At 31.1% G+C, this 27,026-nt stretch overlaps 2 protein-coding genes across 7 annotated transcripts in view; both read right to left on the bottom strand.

Moving 5' to 3' along the window:
- LOC130656155 (RNA transcription, translation and transport factor protein-like) overlaps positions 1–27,026 on the bottom strand; it is a 99,266-nt gene that overhangs the window by 36,058 nt on the left and 36,182 nt on the right. The window lies entirely within an intron of this gene.
- LOC130656152 (phosphofurin acidic cluster sorting protein 2-like) overlaps positions 1–27,026 on the bottom strand; it is a 63,945-nt gene that overhangs the window by 30,815 nt on the left and 6,104 nt on the right. For 4 of the 6 annotated variants that reach the window (XM_057458975.1, XM_057458976.1, XM_057458977.1 and 1 more), the window contains exons 2-9: positions 16,594–16,681; positions 16,404–16,493; positions 16,166–16,291; positions 15,996–16,087; positions 8,356–8,399; positions 8,150–8,244; positions 4,688–4,723; positions 4,502–4,570 (exon numbers count right to left, since the gene is read on the bottom strand). In XM_057458975.1, coding sequence (XP_057314958.1) covers positions 4,502–4,570; positions 4,688–4,723; positions 8,150–8,244; positions 8,356–8,399; positions 15,996–16,087; positions 16,166–16,291; positions 16,404–16,493; positions 16,594–16,681 — 640 coding nt within the window. Of the gene's footprint in view, positions 1–4,501; positions 4,571–4,687; positions 4,724–8,149; positions 8,245–8,355; positions 8,400–15,995; positions 16,088–16,165; positions 16,292–16,403; positions 16,494–16,593; positions 16,682–16,752; positions 16,895–24,161; positions 24,609–27,026 lie in introns of those variants that run through there. The other 2 variants (XM_057458978.1, XM_057458979.1) reach the window with 2 other exon arrangements.

Raw genomic sequence — 27,026 nt, 5'->3', positions numbered from 1 at the left:
CTGGTTCAAACATTTTATTGTCATATAGATTATACAACAAGCTGTAGCCTCCTTACATTCAGCTGTTGATTTTGACCCAGTAAAATGTACATCATCGTTATTCAGTAACATAAGCCATGGTCATATGTGATCATAGAAAAAATAAAGAGCGGTATTATCATAAGAATAAAGATGATAAAGTCGATAGAAATGATACTTGGTTATTAAAATCTTTAAGGTTAAAATAGCATATGTTTGAAAGAAAACTTAATAGTGGTTGGTAATACCATTTAATCAAATGGTTAAATGGTAATAGACCTGGACAAAAGATACGAATACTGATAGTGTTTTAGAAAAATGTTATAACAAGGAGAAGGAACCTATTCTTTGTCATTGTACATTTTTCATGTTTGAATCGTGCCTAATGGATTTGTTAAAGTTTTGCAATAAGTGTGGTGATATAATTAATCAACCTCTGGCAGAAGAGCACCAGGATATAGAAAGTGAACTGTCATATTGTTTTCGATGTGTGAAAGTTACAGCTTCTTCCCATTTTTGTGACCAAAATGCTGAGGACTAAACAGCGACCCATTACAATACCAAAGGCTCCAAGTCACAATCAAGCATCAAAGAGATCAAAGATTTTATTGATGGATGTGAGACGCAACGGCTAGACTTGGATGATTATGAGTTTTGGGGTGAGGCCTACCTTCCCCCAGAGGAAACCATCCACACACCAGGCTCCTACAATGGAAAGGTGTTTGTTCATGAGAATTTGTATTTTGTATTTTTAAAAAATAGAAAATATGAAATTCTATTTTTAAAGATAGAACATACAAAATTTTATTTTCAAAAATAGGATTTCGCATTTTTAAATTATTACGTGCATCAAGTGGAAGGTTGAATAAACTGAATAGAAAAATGAGTGAATTTTACAAGTTTGTATTTAATAGGTTTTAAATTGGCTCAATGATTTCACAGGGACGTTTTCTCATCATTTTAGAATGAAATACGGCAACTTTAGAGCTTCGCAGGGACGTTTTCTCATCATTTTAGAATGATATATGGCAACTTTAAAGCATCGCAGGGACATTTTCTTGTCATTTTAGAATGAAATACAGCAACTTTAGAGTTTAGCAGTGACGTTTTCTCGTCATTTTAGAAAGAAGTACGGCAGCTTTGATGTTTTGCAGAGACGTTTTCTCTCATTTTAGAATGAAATACGGCAACTTTAGAACTTCGCAAGGACGTTTTCTCGTCAATTTAGAGTGAAATACGCAATTTTCAATTCGTATAAAAGATGAAACGATTTCTCTAGCCGGACAATAATATTTTTATGTCTTTGTATGTTAAATTCACAGGGTATTTTTAGAAATGCGTATTTTTAGAAATACATATTTTTAAAAATACGCGTATAGCTAACTTATGACCTTGTGCTACTCGATCCGATTCTTTACTGGTTTTGTAATTATACGCTGTTCTGCACCCTGTTGTGTACTGTCGTTCATTTATTATTATTAATAATCATCTTTATTCAAAATATCAGTCTCATTCAAAATATTAGAACTATTTTTGGCAGTTTCTTGCCTCTTTTTAGCAATTTGATTAAATTTTTTCCAATCCAGATGGTTAAAAATTGTACAAAGTAATGACATGGGACGAAGATAAAATCCGCATTTTTCATATATGTGTGAGCCAAAAATCTCCATAGGTGTGTGACCATTAGTATCCACTGATAAATTTCCAAAAGTTTCACATGCTGAATTTTTGATTAAATAACTGGAATTTAAATCACTCATCATAATTTAAAAATTATCAACACCTGATTTTGATAACAGGTCTTTATTACTTACCCTATTATTTACACTATTATTTACCACCTGATCATATAGTTTATCAATTACTTTATCAGACGCTTTATTTAATCTCTCAACAATGGTGTTTTACTAGATATTTTTGAGAGGTTGTCATACAGATACTAACATTTATTTTGTTCTGTTTTTTGCGTATCAATGTCATCAAGAAAATCATTAAGATCCGTCATCTTTTTTATTATAGGTGAAAATTTATAAAATAAATAAAAAATCTTAGATATAACAGTAAAATTATTGCAATATACACATTCATGATTTATTTTGAAAAAAAATATACCAAAACTCCCATATGAGAACCTCTGAGTTTTTGATTCTTGTTTGTTGTTGTTGTTGTTTGAAATCCAGAGGGTTTTTGATTCTGCGAGTATCCCACAGAGCCTTAGGTTTTCCAAACCACGCATCACCGAGAATCTCATTTGCGCATTGATTATTCAGAAATGTTTCAAACATTTTTAAGTAGATTAGGCAAATGAGTATGTTCTTCTTCGATCAAGTTTGTGAAAAACTTTGAAACACAAGCAGAGAGGTGTGTATACCATCATCTAAAACTATGCGCTTGTCATAGTATGCTGATAAACCTAACTTCTGCTGCTCGTACGTTACAATCCCTTGGTTATCTATTCTAAACCCAGTATTTTTCACCTTATCAAGACCATTTTGCAATGCATTCATATAACGGCTCCAATTAAGGTCATTTTGTACTTTTGACATCCATTTTTTCCACTGCAGAAGTAACATTTTGCTGTCAGGGCAATCATTTTTGTACCAATAAACTCAGTCTTAAAAAGTCCTGCCGTTTGCTCAGCTAGTTTATCAGTCGCGAGCCAGTTTTTTACATCACTGTCATACTTCCCTTTTAACTCAGGTCTAACGACATCATGAAGATTTTCACCAGAGATCGCAAAATAAGCGCTGTCTGTATCCATATACATGTATTCGAAGTCGCGTCAATCTATGTATTTGACAATAAAATCATAATAGAATTCCAACATGCGCAATTTCGCTAATTGATAGACTGCTATACCATGTTTCTTAAGTGAAGAGTCTCAACAATACCAAGAATGCAATGATCGGTATGAAAGCTATCAAGTTGGAAGATGTTCCACTTGTAAAAAGTGATCGCCTGCAGCTCCGTCCTGAGAGGCAAGAGTATCCTGATGAAAAACCTTTGCCTGAAGATGGTCTGTATCTCTATCTACTTCAACCTGAGGAAAAGCATGGAGATCAAAATACACGTGCAACCAACGCTGTTTGAAGCAAAAAGACATATAAACTAGATCGCATTGTGGCAGAACCAAAAAGTTGTGTCTTGTATTATTTGAAGGACGGACCTGAGCGTAGTTTCGTTGCAGAGGAATTAATGCTGGTTCCAGAAGATGTCGAAGTACCTTCAGAGCATGTGATGAAGTGGTGGATCGTATGTTTTTTTGTGGCTTTGATAAGCTACAAAAATTTAGCCCTCAAATTGATCCATAAACCACCATTCACTCAAGAATTTTATAGCTCCTAGGGTGCTCTAACCTAATGTACACGCATGAAGTGGTGGTGGTAGTAAGAGGCTTGTACGAAAACAACTTAGGAAACTTGGAAAATTTTTAAAATATTTGGCAGGAAAGGCCAGGGCGGCTCTTCCTGGTATCATTGGTATGATAGTCTCCTTCTTTTTCAAGATTGCAGCAAAGGTTGTTGATTTTGTTGAGCAGCATTTGTATATAGCATTTGCTGGCGCCATCGCATTTGCTGTTGCAATGTTGCGAAGAGAGGCAAAATAGAGTCTTAAATAGAGCCATGTGTGCAATCACACACACAATGCTTGTAAAATAATACCTATTCTGTTAAAACTAACGCAGTCTTAGTGTCATTGCTCTGCTTCTAATAGCTCGTTTTTCTGCGGAGCTGTTAGGCGATGATTAGGGATCACATGGCTCACCTGTGGCGGGTGGTGTTTAATGTTAACATGCTTTGCACTAGCGTTAATCCTCGGATTTATACCAATCGAGAAATACTCCTTGCTGATCAAAATTTTGTTTGTAAAATTCATAGTATTACCAATCTGAAGGTTCATATCGCTGGGAATCATATACACACCATGAGCAACACTGAAATCCACCTTGGATCTCACATACTTCAACACATGTTGGAATTGACCAATTTCCTTACCTGTATCGCTATCCTTAATTATCAACTCCTCTAAAGTTCTCAGGTACGAGCGTTGGGCATCAATCGCACTGCCTTGTTTTCCAATTATTCCAGACCTTGCTTTTGCCTGACTGTCGAGAATAAAATAAGCATAAAATCTTATGCTTTGCAACAACCACTCAATACCAATGGGAGTAAGGCCCTGGCTTTTTTCAATAATCCAGCGACTCCACGAGTCTTCATCGAAATTACTTGGTCCTGAACCAGGATAGTCTTTGCGATGAAGCTGCCAACTACTGAAAATGGTTTCGTTCCTCCAATTCTGTTCAGAACCAGGTACTCCAAACTCATTAGCTAATTGCTGGAGTTTTTGTTGATTGAATGGGTTTTTAAACGTCGAAATCTGGCCGAACCAGTTAGTAGAATTTCATAATATCCATAAATAACAAAAACCACTTGCATAAGTTGTCAATCAGATTCATACAAAAAAAAAAAAAAAAAAAACTTACAGCATCAGTCACTTTTAGTTTTTTAAACAGGGCTTGGATAATCTTTTGCTTAAAGTTTCTTGATGAAACCTAAAAAATATGTATATCAACTGGTCAAAATTAGAAAAAGAAGATGAAGAAAAGTAAGATTTTTAAAGATAAAGCGAAAAATTAAAAGTCATTACATATTAGAAATAATTACCATACCTTTCGATGTCTAGAAGTATGTCTGGAATAGGTTTCCTATAAAGACAAAATAGTTCTTATTTGACTTAAAAAAGGGGCGCAGGAACTCAATACTAAATGTAAAAATGCAAAACAACATAATTTCTTTGCTGTTAATAATGGTATGACACAGTTTTAACAATGAATATTTACCACTTCCAGAATCTGTCTGATAAAAATCAATATTAGTTCATGTTGAAAAATCAATCATTGGATTACATTACTGAGTCAAGAAAATCTTACATTTGCATTACTTATTAAAAGAATTTTTCAGATGAGGAAATACTAATCTTTAAGTGAAAAAGTCTTTTAAAAATCACCATATCAGGCTTAGGCAAATCTAAAAAGGCTTAGTCAAGTCTACAAAGTTGCGCTGAAATCAGTCTCCATACTATGAAAGTTAGGCAGTTTAGATAACATTATGCATGTAAAAAGATCATTTACTTAGTGCATTAAAGAACCACTAGTAACAATCACCAGCATTGTTGTTAAATTTCAATCTTTTTAGCAATTCTTATGAAAAATGCTCACCATCTTGGATTCCACATAGAAACTAGTTGTGGTTCCAAGTGGTCCCTAGTTACGTATGCAAGATATGATGTCAGTCGTTTTCATCTGTTTGCAAGTTATTTGTCTTCAAAGTTACAGTTGCTACAGTAATAGTAATTGCATTATTGATGTCTTAATCTCAAGAAATATAAGTAATTTGCTTTTTAAAGGAAAAATCTTAATAAAAAAATTTAAGAGTGTTGCATAACATCTAAATAGACTGTGGGAAAAACCCTTAATTTATATTATTTCGGCGTTTAATTAGGCCGGAATGACTGATTTTTCTAGATTTAAATTTGATGTTTTTCAAACTATGGCTTTTTGATATTTTTGTTTACATTTTTAGGAAAAAAACAATATTTAAAATGCGTAAAGAACTTTCTTGCAAGCCTGCTTTTTTGACATTCCACATAAAAATATCGAAGGTTTTCAACGTAATCACTTATAAGATTTCTGACGTTGTTATCGATGTTGTTGTGATTGTCAGCATTGTAACTGTCGGTGTTGTTAATGTCGCTTTTGTGAGTGTTGTTGTTCTAAATTTCTATTAACTAGATTTTACACCTTGCAAGCTGTTTTTCTTTATCTTTTGTTAAGTTTTGTGTGGGGGATTCAATGCGATTTGACATTTGACATTTTAACAACATTTATGTTAAATTAGGAATTATGCCTTCAAACACACTTTTTAACATTTTTAGATTTATTTTCTTGGTAAATGGCAGTGCGCAATATACTAAAATATTAGCGGAGAAAATTGTTTTACTTTTGTATTGTTTTCAAGTATACTTGAATAATATTCTTTAGAGTTTCCAATCTGCATTCCATATTCTCTAATTTCTCATAAATGTTTTGACCATTTAGTTTTCATCCCACCACTTTGGTTAGCAACTTTTCAATGAAATCATGACATTTTTCTTCCTTGACTGACTTCGCAATTCACTCCTTTAAAATTCTAATCACCATCTCTTCTTGCCCAAAGAACCACATCCCCTCCTCTTCTTAGTGACAATGACTTGCTTTCGCCCTACATTATGGTTGTAATAGAAAATGGCTAATTTCACCTGCAATGCCATCAGGTTCAGTTCAAACTCTTGTCGTTTAGGAGCATAACAATTTATTTTTTGGATTCAATTTTTTCGTCTTGCTTGTTCCTTTGTGTAAGTTTTATGACCAAAGTGTTTATATTTCATGTACCATTTGAGATTGTGACGGTTTGCAAATGTAACAATGATTTCCATAGCTCCACTAACTTTTCTACATCTTCATTACAATTTTAGGCACACCAAAATAGGTGATTACCAGCGGGTTTAATCTACTTCTACAGAATTTGACACCCCTTTCTTTAGTTTGCTGTGAGAAAAACTTTTTTGTTGTGCTAAAAATGAACTTTCGCTGCATTAAAACGCTGTCGTAGTAGTTAAAAACTATCGAAAGGCAACAAAAAAAGCTAAAGTTGTTGTCAAAACAGGTTTGTACACGGTTAAAAGGGTGCCATATTTCGCTAAAAAATTAATCAAAACGATACTACTGTAAAAGGCTAATATGGCTTCTTTACAGGGAATTTTTCTAGGTAAAAATTCTTTTATCCACAAAAACCTGTTATTAAAGTTATGCTGCAAGTTATTATAAATTTTTCTAAAAAATATAGAAATAAAATGTTTAGAATATTTTTTTAAAAACTTTTAAACAAAAAACTTTTCTTAACAATAATAGTTTCATGCACAATTTTTATAACCTTGTGTATAATGTTTTGTTGAAAAAAGTATAGAATAAAATGTTGAAAAAGATATTTATTCAAAAACATGCTTTTTTGTGTGTTGTGTGATACCTAAGGGGATTTTATTGTCAATAAGTCTAAAAACGAAACACGCAGTTATGAGGAAATAAGTTCTGTATTGTTTTATTGTAAAGCTTTAGTTAATCACTCGCAATATAGCTCTCGCAAAAAACATTAAAGTAATTACAATACACAAAAGATAAAAGGGCTTTCGACTTGCAGGATATGGTTTGCATAGTGCATACATTTGGACTCTACTTTTTGGTACATAATAATTGAAGAGCTTCTGGAAGCATCCTCTTGATTAGCAAAACAATTACAAAGAACTATTTTGATCACAGGTTATCTATTTTGATGACAGAATTTCATTTATTGACACTTTGACCTGTGAGACATAAAATATCATTTTGGCAGAAGTCATATGCAGGCAGGCAGACAGATGAAACTGAAGTATTAGCATAAATTTTTTTTGATGTTTCAAACTAACAGTTGTTTTTCAATCTTGTAAACAGTGAAAAATACCAAGTTAAGCTATTCAAAAAACAAAAAGCATACTAAAAAGGATTTAATGTCACATGATCACATTTGAGGGGCAAGTAGATGGTGAGCATGTTGTATAAGGATTGCTACAAAGATTGAATTTTAATCCAAGAAAAGCTTTTACTGGTGATTCTTTAAGGCACTAAGTAAATAAGATCTTTTTACATGCATTATATCAGTGTGAGTCAATTCGTTGAATCAGGGAAAATAAAACAACCACTGATATTTTTTTATATTTTTTCAATGTTTCGGGTGTTATTCCACCCATTCGTAAGAAGTGTGTACCATTACTAATTTTTACAAATATACATGCTACACATATTCCTCGCGATATAATTACGAATGTTATGTAATTTCTTTCGTAGTATGTAATTTTAGGTTTACGGCAACTCTGTAGACTTACCTAAGTCTGCTGTGGCGATTCTGAAAAACCAGAATCGTAAATGACATGAATTCTCTTCTCCTTTGTTTTATGTATGTAGCAAGAAGATTTTAACAAACCTGTTAAGTTTTCTATTTTATTAACACATAGAGGTTGTTTGAGGTTGTTGGATAACAGTAAAATAAAGTAAGCATACTCGTGCACTGTCCATTTCACCAGCACTGTCTTCCACATCACTGCTGTAAGAGTCATCGTCACCTTCTTCATCAGAACTAGGTTCTGCCATTGAAGCTGAAAAAATAAATCGTTCTGCCAATAAGAACGTTCGAAATAGAAACAATCTAACGTGTCCTGTGTATAAAAATGTGTTTTGAATGCAAGTTGTAATTGTAGTTAATATACCTATAGGATGTCTTCTAACATTCAGGTCCCTTTCAACTGGCTCACTAAAAAGAGTTTTTGTTAATACATACAATTTGCTTATAGTGTTGTAATAATCTTCTACATAAATATAGGGAAACTTAGAAGGCATTACAAACATTTAAAACAATCCAAGAACAACATGATTGGTATGTAAGATGTTTCAGCTATTTTAATACAATATATATTGTTTTATTATCTATACCCAGAGACAGTACCAAAGTCAAATGTATAGACCAAGCTTGAAAGGTCGATATGCTGACGGAAGAAATAGATAAAACAGTTTATATTGTATTTATTAACTGATAGCTATTTTGTTTGGGTTTTGTAACAAAACATAATTATTTTTTAAAGATGGTTGCAAAAGGTCGTAAAAACTAGGTTTTGTTAAAAAAGAAAAAGTTCAATTTGAATTTCATGGTTTCGATTTTCGATTTAGCTAGTTTGTACACTGCTGTACCTATTGACACAACTTTTAGGAAAGTTTTGTTGCATTTATTTTCATTAGTCATAATATATTAATTGCATGAAAACAATTCGTAGCATATATATTATCCACTTAAATTAGTAGTACAACTAGCTGTATGCCCATTTTAATCATTTAATTTATGTAACAGATATACGTCCAGCAAAAAACAAACAATACAGCAGTGCGAATCTTACAATTTCCATTATTATATAAGTGACCAAAAAACTTGTCAAACAAAAAGGTGTCCAACAACTGCAGTTATGTGACATTTAAATGACTTGACCCTCTGATAATGTGAAAATTATTCATAAGTTTACCAAAGCATTTCAAAATACATCTCACCCATAAAATTTAAATCGCTAAAAATGTCACATACAAAATGTCTCACAAAAAAGCTGATCAGTGTCAAACACAAATCTTTCTCAATGTATATGTTAAAATCAGTTAGTTTTTTGCAAACCCTGCCAAAGGTTGACACAAAATGTGAAAAATAAACAATAAATTGTGCCTCTGGCAAAAATCCGAGATTTATCCGAGATGTAAAAAAATGGTTTGCAACAAAAATCAGTTATTTCGCTGATATTGCATACACTCTTTCCCCACAAAAACTTTACAAAGTATAAAAAAAAAGAATGGTTGTAGGGAGTACTTCTGATTCAACAAAAATCAGTTCTTTACATTTGTGATGCTCTCTAAGAAAATCGACCACTTCTCTTTTCATATTAAAAAATATGAAATACAGAAATTTCGTATTAAAAAATATGGATTTTGTATTTCTTAAAAATAGAAAATACGAAATTCTATTTTTAAAAATAGAAAATTCGAAATTCTATGTTACGTGTATCAAGTGAGTAGTTAATTAACCAAATAGAAAAATTACTTCTCGTAATTTTAGAATGATATACAGCAACTTTAGAGCTTCGCAGATCATTTTCTTGTAATTTTAGAATGAAATACGGCAACTTTAAAGCTTCGCAGGGACGTTTTTTCGTCATTTTAGATTGTAATACGGCAACTTAAAAACTTCACAGGGACGCTTTCTTGTCATTTTTGAAAAATATACAGCAACTTTAAAGCTTCGCAGGGATGTTTTTGGTCTTTTTAAAATGAAATACGGCAACTTTAAAGCTTTGCAGGGACGTTTTCTAGTCATTTTAGAATGATATACAGCAAATTTAAAGATTCACAGTTTTCTCATAATCCTATTGTTCTATTTTATTCTATTGTTTTAAAAAACCGATTTAAAAATAGAAGAGGTAGATTTTCCTAGAGAGCATCACATTTTCTATGTTGTCCTTACCCATTACATCTTCACAAAATTTCAAAAAACTAGGATTTGGAACGCATCAAATTGAAATGAAGAAGAATCAGTCATTTCCGTATGTTGCACATAGTCCTCCCTGGTAAGAATTTATACAAAATATAGAAAAAACACAGCTTGCAAGGTGTAAAATCTAATTCTTCTTCTGTGTATGGTCCTTCCTCACAAAATTAACATGAAATGTCGTAAAAAAATGTCAGTTATGACATCTAAAGCATCAAAAATCGGTTCTATCAGTATATGTTATGTAATCGTCTTACACAAAATGTTCATCTTTAAGTTTCACAAGCCACAGCCTGTAAATGAAAAACAACTAAGATCAGGTATTTTGATCTATTTCATACCATTCTGTCCCAAAAAAGTTTGTATAAAATGTTAAAATTGTGCAGTAAAACATGAATTTGCAAAATTCCATTATTTTAATATGCATATTGTATATGCCTTCTACAACAATTAGTTAAATCAAAATGTCAAAAAAGAAGAAAAAAATAGCTTACAAAAATCGAAATCAACAAAGTAGCTATTTTGGTGTATTAAATATGGCCATGCGCACAAAAGTTTACACTAAATGTAAAAAAAATGTAATTCTAAATCAAAAAAAAGTCAGTTCTTTCAGTATGCTAATATGTCTTTGTCCACAAACTCTTTTATATATACACTAAAATGTCAAAACCACAATTTAGAACACATTGAATTTACATTATAAAAATAATTAATTTCTATACTTTATTTTCAGAAATTTTTGCAGTAAAGAACTTCATAAACTAAAAGAAGAATCAGAAAAATGTTAAAATTATCAGGATTAATAACGCTTGATGGAAGGTCATCCAAGCCTTCCCGGTACATTTTGTTACCCTAAATGTAAAAAACCATGTAAATCCTTCCCCCACCGAAAAAAATAAAAATAAAAAATAAATAAATAATTAAAAACCCATCTAAATACTGCAACCAATTAAAAAAAAGTGAAAAAGCTACGTAAATTTTCCTTATAATGTCAAAAACCTCTGTAAAGTAAGAATTAAAAAAAAAAACAAGGGTTCTTTCAGTGTTAATATGTAGTACCTCCTCAAAAAAGTTTAAACTTTTCTTAAATAACAGCAAAAACATTTGAGTCAGAACATCTAGAACAACAAAAATCACCACACATATTGCATGCAATCGATGTAAGTTTAGTTACATAAAATGTGAAAAATACAATATATATAAATTTGTATAAAAAAGGGTCCTGGTGTTGTGGCTTATATCTTCCAATTTAAGCTTAAAAGATCAAGTCAAACAAGTTACAGCCATATTCCTAGCACAGACCATTAAGATAACTACAGTAGCTAGCTACATGCAATAGCAACACAAAACTTACAGGTGACCTAGGTACTGGGGAGCTTTAGTTTAAAGCTAACATTAGCTAGCTTCAGCAGGTTATAGCTGGCTAATTAAATATAAACTGGAGACTTAGCTAGGTATAAAGAACATGGCTACATATATATAAAAATTAGATATCAATTCTACTTCCTAGCTAGCTAGTTGTTGTTGGTGGCTGGCTTTATGATGCTAGTCAAGAAACCTGTCTTGCATCAATAAAATCATCAAACTAAAAAAACACGGCCAAACTTTACAGAAACCTTGCTATGACTATTTATATAACCATGCTCTTCTTCAAATGTTTTTTTAAAGATTTATTTTAAAGGAAAGAGTAAAAAATCTTTTTTGTAAACACAATTTTCGTTTCTTTATGCTAGGAACTTTATTTACCAGTCCGTGTACTTTCGAACTTCAATTTGTTGTGCACTTAGTAAAGTCTGGATACAACGACAATAAGAGTCATTATGACATATTAAATTAAGCGTTTTTAAGGAGAAATCATGATCATGGGAAAGGTGGGGGAGTAGCTGTTTACATTACGAAAAATTTAAAATGGCAACGTTGACAAAACTTGGAAACAGACTTTGTAGAAAGTATTTGTTTACAAATTTTTGAGAGAAATGTGAAAAGCTTTTTTATAGCAACTTTCTATCGTCCACCCTTAGGGTCAAATTAGGGTCAAATGTATTTTTTGTGCCTGGTTGGTACAAACTGTTTTAGCCACTTTTTTCAGTCTTTTTTTCTGTTTTTAAGCTTGCATGAGAATCAACACAAAAATAGCAACAACCTATAATATTTACCAATACTTTATATATCAGTATCAATAGACTTTTTTTATTTACGGGTTACCGTTACAACTTTATAGGCATTACCAATACAACATTACTGATACCAAATATTAATACATTATCGATACCAATTACTAATACAAATGTTTCTGAGTTGAAAATAAAGCAATTCAAAGGTATAACATTTTAGGTGCTTTTAAAAACAGTTTTGGCTTAAAGTTTGGTTGACGATCTTTTGAGAATCGACAATCAAATTATCATATTATTTGTAACTAGTCGATAAAGCCCATGGAAAAATCCACTGAGGCAAAATAATAATGAAAAAGAAGGGTCATTTGAATTTTGATGACGTCAGCAAACCCATCAACAAAAAAAATTAAGAACTTGTTTTCACTTTGCCTCTATTGTATAGAGCTTGAAGCGCTGATCAAGAAAATGTATAGGATCATATGTTTTCGATGAACGCCTAAGGAGATGTAAGGGTTTTAAATTTTTGCTAACGTCAGCAAGGGCCAGTCAAAGGCAAACATTTTTTTTTAGAAATTTATAAAGTCATTGCCTTCATTGTATAGATCTTGAAACGCTAATCAAGAAAATGTATAGGATCATGTACGTTTGACAACTGTTACGAAAATATTGGGGTTTAAATAATTTTTGATGCTGTCATCAACCCGTTTATTCCGAAACGGATTCGGGAATCCAGGTTTGGAAAAATTACCCAAATTGGTCCCAGGTGGTCCCTAATTACCAATGCAATGGCTTCATTAATTTAAACTAAGATATTGATGATAAAGTAGTGTTATTGGCGTCACGCCGTTACATCAGAAAATTTAACATTTGAGACATGCATTTTTCGGCAACATCAAAAGAAAATGAACACATGCACTTTGCCTGTTACAGAAACACGGAACTGGCACACTATTATATAGATATTACATTACCCAGTCTTTTATAGAACCTAGTAATGTATGCAACGTTGCAAGGGGTAAGGGGCTAAAAATGTCTAATACAAAAAACAATGAAGCAAGGAAGCCTGAACTCTTGATCTAGTTCTTTATACTTTCTTATACTTTTTCTTTGATTTTAATATTATTTAGCAGCATGTCAATCTTAAGTTTTAGTTGTATGGCCTGTGGAAAACTCTACTTCATTGGAAAGGCAAACTGTGCAAAATGTTATATAAATAAAGGTGCGAGAAAATTTGCTATGTCTATAAAGCATATCAAAAAAAAAAATCTTGACAACACCAGTAATGAACTGGAATTTTGGAGGGGAAATTTCTGTAAGTGTTGCCTCTGTTGTACAGAGCTTGAAATGCAGATAAATAAATGTATAGGATTGTTTCTTTAAGATAAATGATTAAGGAATTGTGTTTAACCCCATAAGTACTTCTCACATAACATTATGTTTTGGTTTTATGACCTTTGTTTTATGTGCTAGAGCCCATGCAACATGGAAACCAACATTGTCATAGAGTGTTAAAGGTACTTTTAATTCCAATGATGTACCCACTTTTTGTTAAAAAATTAAAAAGCTATAGAGATAAGACTGGGATGGGGGGGTAATTATGACAGATATTGTTTTTTTTTATACTTATTTGAGCAATTATATTTAGGGCAGTGCAGCATGTAGAACCATTAATAAATTTCACCAATTGCCTTTAAAATAATTCCTTTAATTATACACAAATGTGTGCCATGTTGAAGAATCAGTAAATCTCACAACTTGCATCTTCAAGAAAAATCCTTTTGAAATTAAATCATGCACATGTATTTAACTTTTCATTCGATTTCTTAGCTAAGTAAGAACATTAATGCAGAATATTTTTATTTTTTTAATAACATTTTTCTCATAGAGAACTTTTGTTTCACTTTGTGGTGAAAAAGCATTTTTTGGCTATATAACACTCAGTAAAAATTAAAGCAGACCTAAAATAATAAGTAAAATAAAGTCACATGCCACAAAGAAAGACCAAAGCTAGTTCGAAAATTTTATAGTAGAAGAATGTAATGACGCTGGTGACTGCAAGAAAAACACATTTATAAAAGCCATATCTAGAGTCAAACAAAGTTTTGATTATAAAAAGTGGATATATCACTGGGAGGTTCTCATGGAAATCTTTTAGGTAGATCTAACTTGCAAAAGTACCTCGAATGCCTCAACATATTTTGTCTGATTAGCATGTGTCAAAACTTTCCAAAATGATTCTTTTTAATGAAATTAAATAACATAGTACGTTTTGAGTTTAAAACGTATTTCTAAGGCAGTTTATATGTGATGCTCTCTGGGAAGATTGGCTACTTTGTAATGCATATTTTCCAAAAAATTAAAAAATTACAAAAATTACTATTTTGATATGTGAGATATTTTTATATATCCTAAATATTTATAAGGTCATCTTTTTCTTTATCAAAGTCTATCAAATTCTCTTCAATTAAAACAGAAAAGAAACGAGAATTAATATTAACAAAGCTTTTTTTAAAGGGGCAACAAGAGGAAACAATTCAATAAGCTCAATCCCGCACATTCCAAAGAATGGCATGTGAAAAACGGACAATTTAAAAGGTCAAGGTGGAAGAAATTATACACATTTTAGAACCACATAGATGTCTAGACAATATGTTTATGAATAAATACTTTTTTATGATGAATTTGCTATTTTTTTATCTTTATTATTGAAAAAAAGAAACTAATTATTCACTATTCTTTTTAGCAGTAAAATATGCTACAGTCTGTAAAATATATCAAATATCAGTAAATCATAAGTTTGTTTTTATCAAGGTAACAGAGACAACACGGGGAGCTGTATTTGTTTAAAAATGCATGTTACTAGCTTTAGGAAGGTAGTTGTTGTGTAGACAGGCTTTATGTGCAATAAACTTGTTTCTATGCAGAATTTCAAAAATTTCAAAAAGTTTGAAGTTTATTTTATTAGAAAACTTGAGTCAAAACCAAGGTACCGTAAATGATCGATCAAGCCCCCGTGGGCTTATTTGTCAAAATGGGTTTTGGGGGAGGGGGCTTATTCGGGAGGGGAGGGGAGGGTTAAATTATCCAAAAATCTAGTGAGCTAAAAACAACGATTTTAATAAACACATATCTTTCTAAAAGTATAATAATAAAAACAAAGACTAATCGATCTCAATATAATGGTTGGAAAGAGAAAAAGGGAGGTCGGACTTTGTCAAAATGGGTTTTGGAGGAGGGGGCTTATTCGGGAGGGGGGTTATTCGGGAGTGGGGGCTTAATCGATCATTTACGGTAAGTGCTTTTATATTAGCGAGGATGAAAAAAGCTTTTTAAAAAATTTAAAAAGACTTGTTAACCAACTTTTTAAGCTCTATAATAAAAGTCTAACATCATTTTATACATCAGGTACCCTTTAAGGATTCTGAAGATAAGGGGGTATTTTTGAGTAATAGCCAATATTGAAAGCTCTGGGAGATATGTACCAAATTTGGAAAAAGTAAACAATTTTGGACAATTTTTAAAAAAATTATTTTGTAGGAATGGTAATAACATACAAAAAGACTTCAACACAGTTTCCCATTTGTGCTAAACTTGGCGTGCAACAATAGTTCTCCAAGCTAGTTTTAAATAATGTATATCTAACATTTATGTTTAAACTATGCAACATCGTCAATCTTAATAGAATTTCATTCAAAATTAGATAATAACGAGATACCTGCTGACTGACGCAATACTAAGAGTGGCAGCAGGAGATGTTCCATCTTTTGTGTATAAATGAAGATGAGGTGAATACCATCCTTGTAATATCTAAAAAAAAATTCAACATATTTTAAAACATTATTTCAGCATTTACCTGTTAGAAAAACCAGTTTGTAGTTTACTCACTTGGGCCATATTGATGTGCCCTACTGCCAGTGTTTTGTAGCCAAGGATGGTCCTTGTCTTGTACTTCTTACGCCTTTGCAATGTAATTTGAAGCCTGTTTTCCCTTCTTTTAAGAAAATGAGGATACTATAATGAAATTAACAAAATTTTCATAACAAGTTACCTATAGCTTTTCGCTGGAAGATATATGTATATGTAATATTTTAAATCGATTAAAGAAGAGGACATATTGTTTTACCTGTAATGTAAATACTAAATCAAGATCAACATCTAAAGAACCAGACGGTTGCACTGGTATCTGATCAGAACGAAGGCTTCTTCTTGATCCCTTTGAAAAATTTAATTTCCTTAAACCTTAAAACTTATTGTTGAATGATTCCATAGTGTGACGCAAGAAAAAAAAGGCAAAATGTTGATGAAAATATTACCTGCATTGCTACACATACTACCAGTGCCTTTAGATCTTGCTCCAATGCTCGAAACACTTGCAATCTAATAACACGCAAACAGCATGATCTAGAGAAAAAGTAAAACACAAAATTTATAAGTTTTTATGTTACACTGTCAGCATAATTTTGTCTGATCACCTTTCTACTTGATCATATGCCACATACACCTGTAAACTGTTACGTCTACTCTCCAAATTACTGCTAGCAGAATGCTTGTTACTGAAATTCATTAAAAAACAAGCGTAATGGAATTCATGAGAGGTTGAAGAGGCCTAGAGTGAGATGTTAGAAAACTAATTAAAGAAGAATTTTAATTTTATATACTTATTAAATTCATTTATAAATTTTTAACTGATCAATATCATTTATAAAGATTTAATTAATTCAGGTGAAAATAAATATCTTTCAAAATAAAACTAATCCTAATAAATAATTAATTTTCGTGAATATGCAACATGTCCTGAAAAAACTATTTTTAAGGTTATTCCATTTTAGATATTTTGTAGCTTTCAAGTTAATCCCATTTCATATACTTTTTCATAGGCCACATTATAGAATTATAGAAGATTACATTTTCACAGCATAATGATGTCCACATTTTTCATGTCTCACTCTGTTATTGTTGGACATAACAAAATTTTTAAACAAAAAATAGTTTTTACTACTCCTGGAACTTTTGACAGGTTTTTTGCTCCATTATTTTATCTGCTCTTTTGAATCATCTTATTCTGTTTATTTTTTCACATTATTTTAAAGTGACCTCATTAGGCCTAAAAATTAGCCAAAGAAAACCCCTGCATAAACTTGGGGACAGCGTTTTTAACGACAATAAGTTGACAATAATTTGATGCCACAAAAATGTGAAGCATTTACAGTTATGAGAATTCAATGACGCCAGTGTGATCGGTCACATTAAAAGTACTTTTTCATGCACAGAAAAGCAGCCAAAAATGTAATGAAGAACAAAATAATTGTTCCCCAAGAGCATTGTTATTTGCCTCATCTAGGAGTGCAGAATGCACACAACAATAAAAACTCGCAATGAAAAATTAATTAACAAGTAGTTTCGGCTTCTACTGCATCCTTATAGGACATGTGGGAAAATAAAATATTGTAAAAATATTTGTAAAAAACGCTAAATAGTATTTAATTAATATACAATTATTTTTCTGCATGTGGAAAAATTTCTTCAACATTAATTTCTGCACATGTTCATAAATAAAAGGCACTATTTTAAGAAAACATTACTTTTTGTCTTTGTTAAGAAAACCTTTTTCTGCCTGATCACTCTATTTTTGACTTCCGTTAATGTTAAATAAAGAACAAGATATTAAAGAAAGATTGGGGTAAAGTTTATGCTAAAAAATTAAAAGAGTAATAACGTTGAAAAATGTGGGACTAGTGTCCTCAAATCTGATAGTAGAAGTCTAACAAATTTCTAATAATACGTTTTTCTCAGCAAAAATCGCACTTTTAGTACCTGTTTAAAGTTTTATCACAAGCTACAAAATCTTGAAAATACTTGTTAAACTTATAGGATAGTGTCAGGACATTTTTATACCCATAGAGTATAATTTTCTCACATTTCCTGCACGTGCAATGACACAGGAGGAACAAATTTTGTAAAAATTAAAGTGTGTGTGTGTTGTGTGGTTATTTTTTGTTTTGTTTTTGACATCCTATTAAACTTTTGTGTGCCTGCATTTAAAACACCAGGTTATTTTTACAGGGGTTATTGACATTTTTACAAGGGCTGTTGGTATTTTTACAAAGGTTGTTGATATTTGATTGAATATATACGTGGGTTTATGACTCTGGATTATATTTTTTTATGAGAGGATGGTAGGTTGTCTATTTATATTGTTTGTGTTTGCGAACTGCTGTTTTTTTAAGCTTTTATGTAAACTTTTATGGAAATATACCACATGCAATTATGTATAATATGTAAAATTAGACTTTACTTCAAGCTGGTGTAAACTTATGTTTTTTTATATTTTGTGCTGTTGCGTTTATTGGGGATAACTGTATGTGATGTCCGGTGTGCCATAAAAAAATTCCGTGGTTTCACATTTTTTGTTTTTGGTGAAAATTTCACAACAATTTGCAAAAATCAACAAGAATTAGTTCTTCAACATGATATTCGACATCAATGCCAAAAGACACAGGGTTGAGTTTGGAACACATTAGATTTCTATGTAGGTAAATAAGTCACTTCTGTACTTTATTGTCACAAATTTTACTGGGAAGAAAATAATGTGGTTGAAAAAGTTTATTAGATTTTGCGATAATATTTGTTTGTTTTTTTTGTTTTTTTTTGACATATTATGTTCAACTTTGTAAAAGAGGTCCATATGCAAATATATATATACTAAAAAAAAAATTATTATACAATAAGGTTCTACACCTTGCAGATTGTATTTTTTATACTTGTAATTAATGGGCAAGGGCTGTATGCACTGAAATGTTTGTTTTTTATGTTTTATCCAAGGTTTTGTGTGGAGGATTTAATGCGATTCGGCATTTGACATTTTGTTAGACTTGAACAACAATTTTGTTAAATTAGGAATTTCAAAAAGTACATATTTGCTCATTAAAGCGAATTTCAATACAGCCTTTATCAACAAGTATATATATATTATATTGAAAGATTTAATTTTTACAAGACACCTTGCAAGTTGTATTTTTTATATTTTGTATAAACTTAAATGGATTGTATACAATATACCGAAATGACTGATTTTTCTGGAGTTAAATTTTATGTGTTCCAAACCCTGGCTTTTGACATTTGTGTAAGATTTTATGGGTTAAGGCAATATACAACATGCTGATTAAATTCTTTTTTTGTTGATTTGGATTTGCTCCTCAGAAACCGATCTGTTTACTTTTTGTGTAAAATTTTGTAAGGAAGGACTGTATGCAATGTTACCACAATAATGATCTTTGTGGATTTCAAACTTACTCCTTGCTCACTTTTGGGTTTTTTGATTTGGGTTTAAAATGCTTGGTTTAAAAGCAGTATGGACCATACTGAAAAAAATTGAATTTTGCAAATTTTTATTTTGTGTTGTTTACCAGTTAATTTTTACATTTTGAGTTTTATGGGAGAGGATGGGACGCAAATGAAATGATTGATTTTTTTATATTTAAATTAGATGTTTTCCAAACTGTTGCATTTTGATATTTTTTAAGGAGAAAGAGAATATTCATTTTTGTTGATTTTTTCTTACTCTTGCGAGCTGGGTTTTTTTTTGCATTTCTGATTATAATATTTGGTAAAGGATAGTATGGAAATAAGTTGATATTTACATTTTGTGTAAACTTTTGTGAGAGAGGATGGCATGTAAAAGACCGAAATATCTAAGTTTAAGTAAGTTTAAGTAAGTTTTTTATTTCACATAACTTGAAACAGTGAGTTTCGCAATTTTCAGAAAAAAAATTTGTGGGAGATAGCAGGAAGAAATATACCAAATGAACTCATTTTTGCTGCTTTATTTTTTGTAGTTCTTTTTGTTTAAATTTCATGTTTAACTTTTGAGAAGGATGGCAGTATGCAATATATTGAAAAATTCTATCAACTAGATTTTACACGTTGCAAGCTGTTGATTTTATATTTTGTGTAACGCTTTGTGGGGCAGGACTGAATGCGATTTGACATTTGAAATTTTGTGTAAGACCTTAAGAATGTTTTTGGCAAATTAGGAATTACTCCTCGCAAACATTCTTTTTGCATTTCAATGTAATATACTAAAATAATTGCAATTTGTAAATTTCTATTTTATTTATACTTTTTCACATATTTGTGGAATTCATATTAGAAAGTTTAGGCATTTTTATTAGAACTGGTAAAGTTTGACCTGACACTGATGTTCTGATTGAGTCTTTTGTTTTCAAGAAGTGGGTCTCTTAAGAACACAGTTTCAGATTTCGGCATAATTTTGTTCTTATTTATAAAACACCTTCGCTACAATTTTGGTTGCAGCATAAAAAGAGACATAAAAGTTTTGTGGTTATTATATCATTATCACTATATCGTCACTAATATCATGGCGAAAGTTAAGACTGAAGAAAATGTTACTTTTTAGATTTGGGTCTCAGATTTTCTATTTTGTTCTTATTTTGTCTAAATCAGAGGCTTTTGAGAATGCATATTTTTGAAAAAATAGTTGTAAATTTGCAGACTATTAACAATGCATAGAAGCACTATTTTTACAAAATTGTTAAAGCATGTGGTATTTTGTTGTAAGTGTTGTATTTTGCTAAAGCAAAAACAGGTTAGGAGAAGTTAGGAGTAATGATGTTGAACTTATGTTATAGAGCTCAAAAAGTTGTTGAAAGAACACATAGTTCTTAGGATGTTTAAACATTGACATTTAATTACATTTGTCTGTTTACAGAGTATTGGATTAGCTGTTTTTTCTGTGAAGTTGTTTTCCATTTGGCAAAAAATGCAATTTTTTGTCTACCGGTATATTAGATATTATCTATGTATGCAGTGCCTCACTTTCCAAGCAAAATAATATTGTTTCCATTTACCCATAAATTCCTATGTAAAAACAACCAAGGATTTCTTTTAGAAGGAAGGACAGAGGAAGCTGTTTTTTTATAATTCGCTAAATTTCCACATAAATTTGAAATAACATTTATTGTAGGTCTCACTATGTCAAGAATCATTAGACATTTTGAAACATTACGCAAACATCAGAGTGGTTGATGCATCGCATGTTTATTTGCAAAGTTATGTTTGATATCCTTAGAAATTTAAGTGGCTGTTAATTAGTAAAAATTTGTTGTCAGAACACCTTAATAGGATCATATTTCTGTGACATATTAGTTTTTTATGTCGACCCAGGTACAAAGTTGTTTTAGAAAGACCTATTTGCTAATTCATCATGTTACAGGTGCGAGGAATGTTTATGCTGATTTGCTTTCCCATATGAATTTCAGAAGTTGCGCCCAGAAGCAGACAAGCTACACACCACTTCCTACACCAATGTCCTCCTGGCTGATTGAAATTCAATTAAATTCAGCTCTTTCAGCAAACACCAGGTTAACTTACTGCCCTGGTTTCCGTGAATACAAAAGAGTATCCTATAAAATGTCAGCGCCTTTATTTTCACTTTAGAAATTCACTTTACAATTCTTTGCTAATCACCTTGCGTCAATGATCAAACACAAAACCATTAAAGTTTATCTTGCTGGAGTCCAATATGAGAGCATTATTAATAGACATAACACAATGTCTACTAAGATACACCATGCATGGTATACAAAGAGGTTTTCCTACCTTTGTCAGCCGTTTAGGCAAGTAATGTGTTGATACAAGTCATTGTAGTCTTGCAAAAGTCCAGACGCTCAGGCCTTATACATGTGTTCACCATATTTGCGGTTCTGAGTTGCGTATGTGGAAACAAACTTAACGCTCATTGAAATGCGCCTGACAGGGTATCTTAATCAGCAGCACATGAATAGGAAACATATGCCTGAGGCTCAGGGCATGTCGATGCGCCTGACGCTCAGGGCACCTCAATTTTCAGGGTATGAATGAAAACACCAGTAATTAGCATGTCTTTTAAAATATTACCACTTTTCTGTTCAGTCATTGTCATTGAATAATAAAAATATTATCATGTCATGAACAGGCAAGTTTATTCTAGGCTACGTTTCGACAGCTACAGATGTCATCGAAGGGCAATGATCATTATCATCTTTATCTATTTATTAGTTGAGGAGATAATTAGAGGATCGAAATCAAGCAATCAGATCACAGCAATTAAGGTAATTAACTTTTTCACGGACCCAGATGGACGCAATAGATTGATTAAAATCTTTCCTTTTTCTAAAAGTTCGCTTTATGTCATGTTCCTTTTTCTAAAAGATCGCTTGTTGTTCATTTGTCCCGAACCATTTTGCACTTTTTTTTTCAGAATATTTGCTTTCTGAAGTGCGGGTAACAATATTTCTGGAAGTTGATAGGAAATACTATTGATATGAGTATTTCTATCTATACTATTTATGTTTTTTTTCACTTTCCTTGCTGTTCAACTGGGCTCTTGGTCTATGATCTTTTTATTGTCCCAGACAATAAGATGATCATTCTTCCAGCTGTGGTCCGCAATCTCATTTTGCACACATTGGACACATTGCACACGTTGCTTGAGCATTTGTTTCGTTTCATCAAAATAAACAGCATCACAATTCTTACATTGAATTTTGTAGACAAGACATATTTTGTCTTTCAGACGTGACAGTATACCACGTAGCGTGATTGAAATACTGGCTTTATTGTATGATTTTCAATACCCGACGAAGTATGTTACTTGTCTCTGGTATATATGGCATATACCCTACCCTCTGCATCCTCACGGTCTCTGTTCTTATCAGTTCTGTTCCTGATTTTCCTTTCAACCTTTTTAATGGTTTGTCTCGAGTTAGTGATGCGTTGTTTATATAAGATAACTCTTTTCACTGAGTGCAAATGAAACTCACTAGAGTAACGAAAAAGAAGCGTTGAAGTTTATCAACAAAATCATAATACCATACGTCCAGAAAGAGCCAAAAAAAGCTTGGATGCGAGAATCAAGGCCTTGCATATTTTTGACTTTATTTAGGGACAAACAACCCACTAAATTATAAAAGCTCTGAAAGATCTCCAAATATTGGTTACCAGTCAATATGACACACCTGTTTCAATCATTGGATCTCACTATTAATAAGGCTGCGAAAGATTACATAAAATAGAAGTTTTTAGACTGGTTTACTTGTCAAATAAACACAGGCTTGGAAAACAACCAGGAGTTGATAATGTTGAAATTGAATACCGATTGAGTTTTCTGAAACCTCTTCACACAAAATGGCTCAGATCCTTCTACAATTCAGGATCACCACAACGAGAAATTATTTCAAATAGATGGAAGAGATCAGGCATTTATGACACAATTACATTAGGGTCACTTGACTCTTTCTCTGACATATGCCTGGTTATGGAAATCTTAAAGTCGATAAAAACATTGAGCCTCACTTTCTCATTTCCCCAAGAGCTTGATTCATACTGATGAAGGGAAGAGAATGAAAGTAAGACAAATCACCCGAATGGGAGGAAAATGGTGAATAAAAAAATGGTGATGACAAAAAAAAACGCATTTGGATGTATTTATTAATTAGTTAGTAACATTTTAGTAGTCATTTTTAGTAAAAACAACTTTATTGATTATAAGCTCCTTTGTGTCCTTTTTCTTTGAATTTGGAAACTTATCCAACACTCCCAAAAAAGTAAATAATATTAACAATCATGGGCAAACCACAAAACCTGCAGAAATTAGTACAATTAAGAAGCTGGATGTTAAAAATCTTAACGCGAATATCTTGAGAATGAAAAGAGATTTAAAAAAAAAATTAAAAACACTTGTTGAACTACTTATTTAACTGTCCCACATAAGTTAAATAACCTTTACAACCTTACATTCCCTTTAAAAAAGTTTAATGGATATTTTACATTCTTCTCCCAACAATTTCTAAAAAATGTTTCAAAAAGGTAAAAAAAATACTACCTTGGTACGATACTTGATGAGGTATGTTCATTATCTGACATATTTGATATTAAATTCATTGATTTATTTGCTCCATGGTGTTGATTATGATGCTGGTGATGATGCATGCTTACAAAAAATTACTTTAGCTTTAAGATATTTTATACTTAGTTTATTGTTTAGTTGCCATTTTACTTTACTGAGTGTCATTATATATTAATAAATAAACCATTTATATCATTCCAAACATAAAAACTACAAGTTGTGTAAGTAATTATTTAAATAAATAAAAAATAATAACACCACACATAAAATGCAAGTATTATTTGTGTCAGACAACTTTGAAAATAAGACATCAGATAAGAAGTTACATGGAAAAATCATTTATAGTCTTCCTCCAAATCGAACCTGAAAAGTGTTAAATGATGAAAACAAAAAGATGTTGTTTTAAGATCTCATTATACACAAGAACTGCTCATATTGCATGGTTCGTTTTTTTAGCAGATGGGTAAGTGCAAATTATTAAAACTTTTAATCCACAAATAAGAAAAAAACGAAAAGTGAAAAAACAATGAAGATTTCTCTACAAAAAGTAAGCAAGCATGTGAAGCGCTAAACAAAAAAAATATATAATCATGATCCAGGGTATAAGAGCTTAATTAATGTACGCTACTACTGTAAATTTTACACATTGAGTCAAGACCTCTAAAAAATTAACATAAAAAACATTTTTTATTTTAAAGAAAAAACATTTTTTTTAATACTATTAAATTGTAAAGACTTTCTACTTCAATATAAACAATGTAGGTACATTGATTTGTAGAAATACATGCAAAACACTACAATAAAAATAAGAAATACAACAGAGCTTGAGAAATGGTAAAAACATGCAAGTAAAAATGCTCACAGGGAAACAGAATAATGGAAAACATTAAAGCATAAAATTCTGAAAAATGAAAGAGCTTAACCTAAAAATTGTATGTATGACGAAAAGTGACAAACACACATACAAATGAGCGAGTGGAAAGAATGACAAGTTAACATGGATATAAAAAAATGTTTCTCGACAGTGAATTGTCAATGTTTTTCATATATAGACAGATTCAATAAAACTATTTTGAAAACTTTTACAGAACATTGACATAATATTTCAATTGCTATGTTAGTTATATAAAGTAATTATTAATGTTTTTATTTGCCAATGTAACATACATTATCTTCTGGATTAAAGATAAAAAGTTACTACAATAACAGGTACATTTTTATCTCTGTGATATATGCCACTTTATTGACAATTTTTGGTTCTAAAACAATTACAAAAATAATTGCATATTTCAGATGAAAACTAAAATAACAAGCCCATCACAGATTCTTTATAAAACCATTTTTAGCTGTAAAAATAACAAAGAGTGTTAAAAAAAACCTGTGCAGTATATAATATAATGATCTCATCCTTTTTTTTTTCAAGTTAATTATTCATAGGGGATGTTCAAACATAAAAAATAATAACTAAACAAACATCTGCCTTGAAGCAAAATCTTTTTTGATATTTATCTTGCAGGGATTCTTTTCTTTTAAATCATTTATAACCTTTTCAATGGCACCACAATTGTATTAATCCTTCCCAAATCATAAGGACTGTGCTTTAATAAACATTTAAAAGCTTTCTTATTGATCATGGTGGATGAAATAAGAAAAAAGAAAAGAAAATCATGCAAGTAAATTTAATAAAAACAACATCCCAAAAAACATTGCAAATAATTCCCAATATTTCACTTACTTTTTTAACAAACAAAACACAATAAAATACGTATGGGTTTACTTGGCATAAAAATAAACAGCAGAATAGTTGGCAACAATGAAGTACAAACTTTTCCAATTTCTTTATAATTTTATTATTCCCTTTATCTCACCAATCTCATTATTTATAATAAAATAAATTTCAGCAATGTGAAGGTTATTGTCCTATGGCTCGCATTAGGCTGTCCTTAAATGATTTTTTGTTTGCTTTGAAATATTGTAAAGCCTAAAAGTTATACTTCTAAAAAATGTTTTAAAAAATAGAGAACCAAAGATAAATAAGAATTTGTTCTAAAAAATGTTCATTATAGTGTGAATATGAACTGTTTTTTTTATATTTGTGAGCTTTGGTTCTCCAGATATTTAAGGTCAAAGTAGTACTATGGTTTATGCCATGACAGTGTCAATGAGGACTTTCTGTTTAGTAAATTAATAACTTGTAAGTCCGTAGGGATGTAAACAAATGCTTCTAAATAAACAAAGCAAGGGATAGTAAACTAATAAATTGGGTCTTCTGTGATTGTCTAAGAGTAATTTTATTTATCGTGCTTCAAAAGAAATATCTTCCACAGAAAAAATAATGTTTCACCATTATAAATATAGTTTTAGGCATGAGGTATCACTTAAAAAAAAGTACAATGTATGTTCAAATTTGTTGAAGATTTTTTTTGTGCTAACTTTTATCAAAACATCTTGAAAGACAACAGGTGTTTCATTTAATTTCCTAATTTTGAACACCACATCTCAAATGATTATGCACAATGAAGTGTCACTCTGAGAAGACGAAAAAGTGAGTGAATCTTTACCCATCCATACAAATAAGGTTGAGCTAAGGACGCTGTGTGACCAATTGTGGCAACCGTTACTGTAATTATCATTTTGGGGGGAACATAATTTAGACATAAAAAATTAAATAAATGTTAAAAATGTTATACCATATTGTTTTTATAATATATGTAAGAATGTTTTTATTACAAAAAAACACATGTAAGTTTTTTCGTTAGTACTCTTTAAAACTTAAGGTACAAATTTCGTGGTGGATCACAGAGCTCAATTATATGTTCATACAATGTGTGTGAAAAATTA

This window comes from Hydractinia symbiolongicarpus, chromosome 9 (genome assembly GCF_029227915.1).
Source record: "Hydractinia symbiolongicarpus strain clone_291-10 chromosome 9, HSymV2.1, whole genome shotgun sequence".
NCBI lineage: Eukaryota > Metazoa > Cnidaria > Hydrozoa > Anthoathecata > Hydractiniidae > Hydractinia > Hydractinia symbiolongicarpus.
This window is presented reverse-complemented; position numbering and strand designations above follow the sequence as displayed.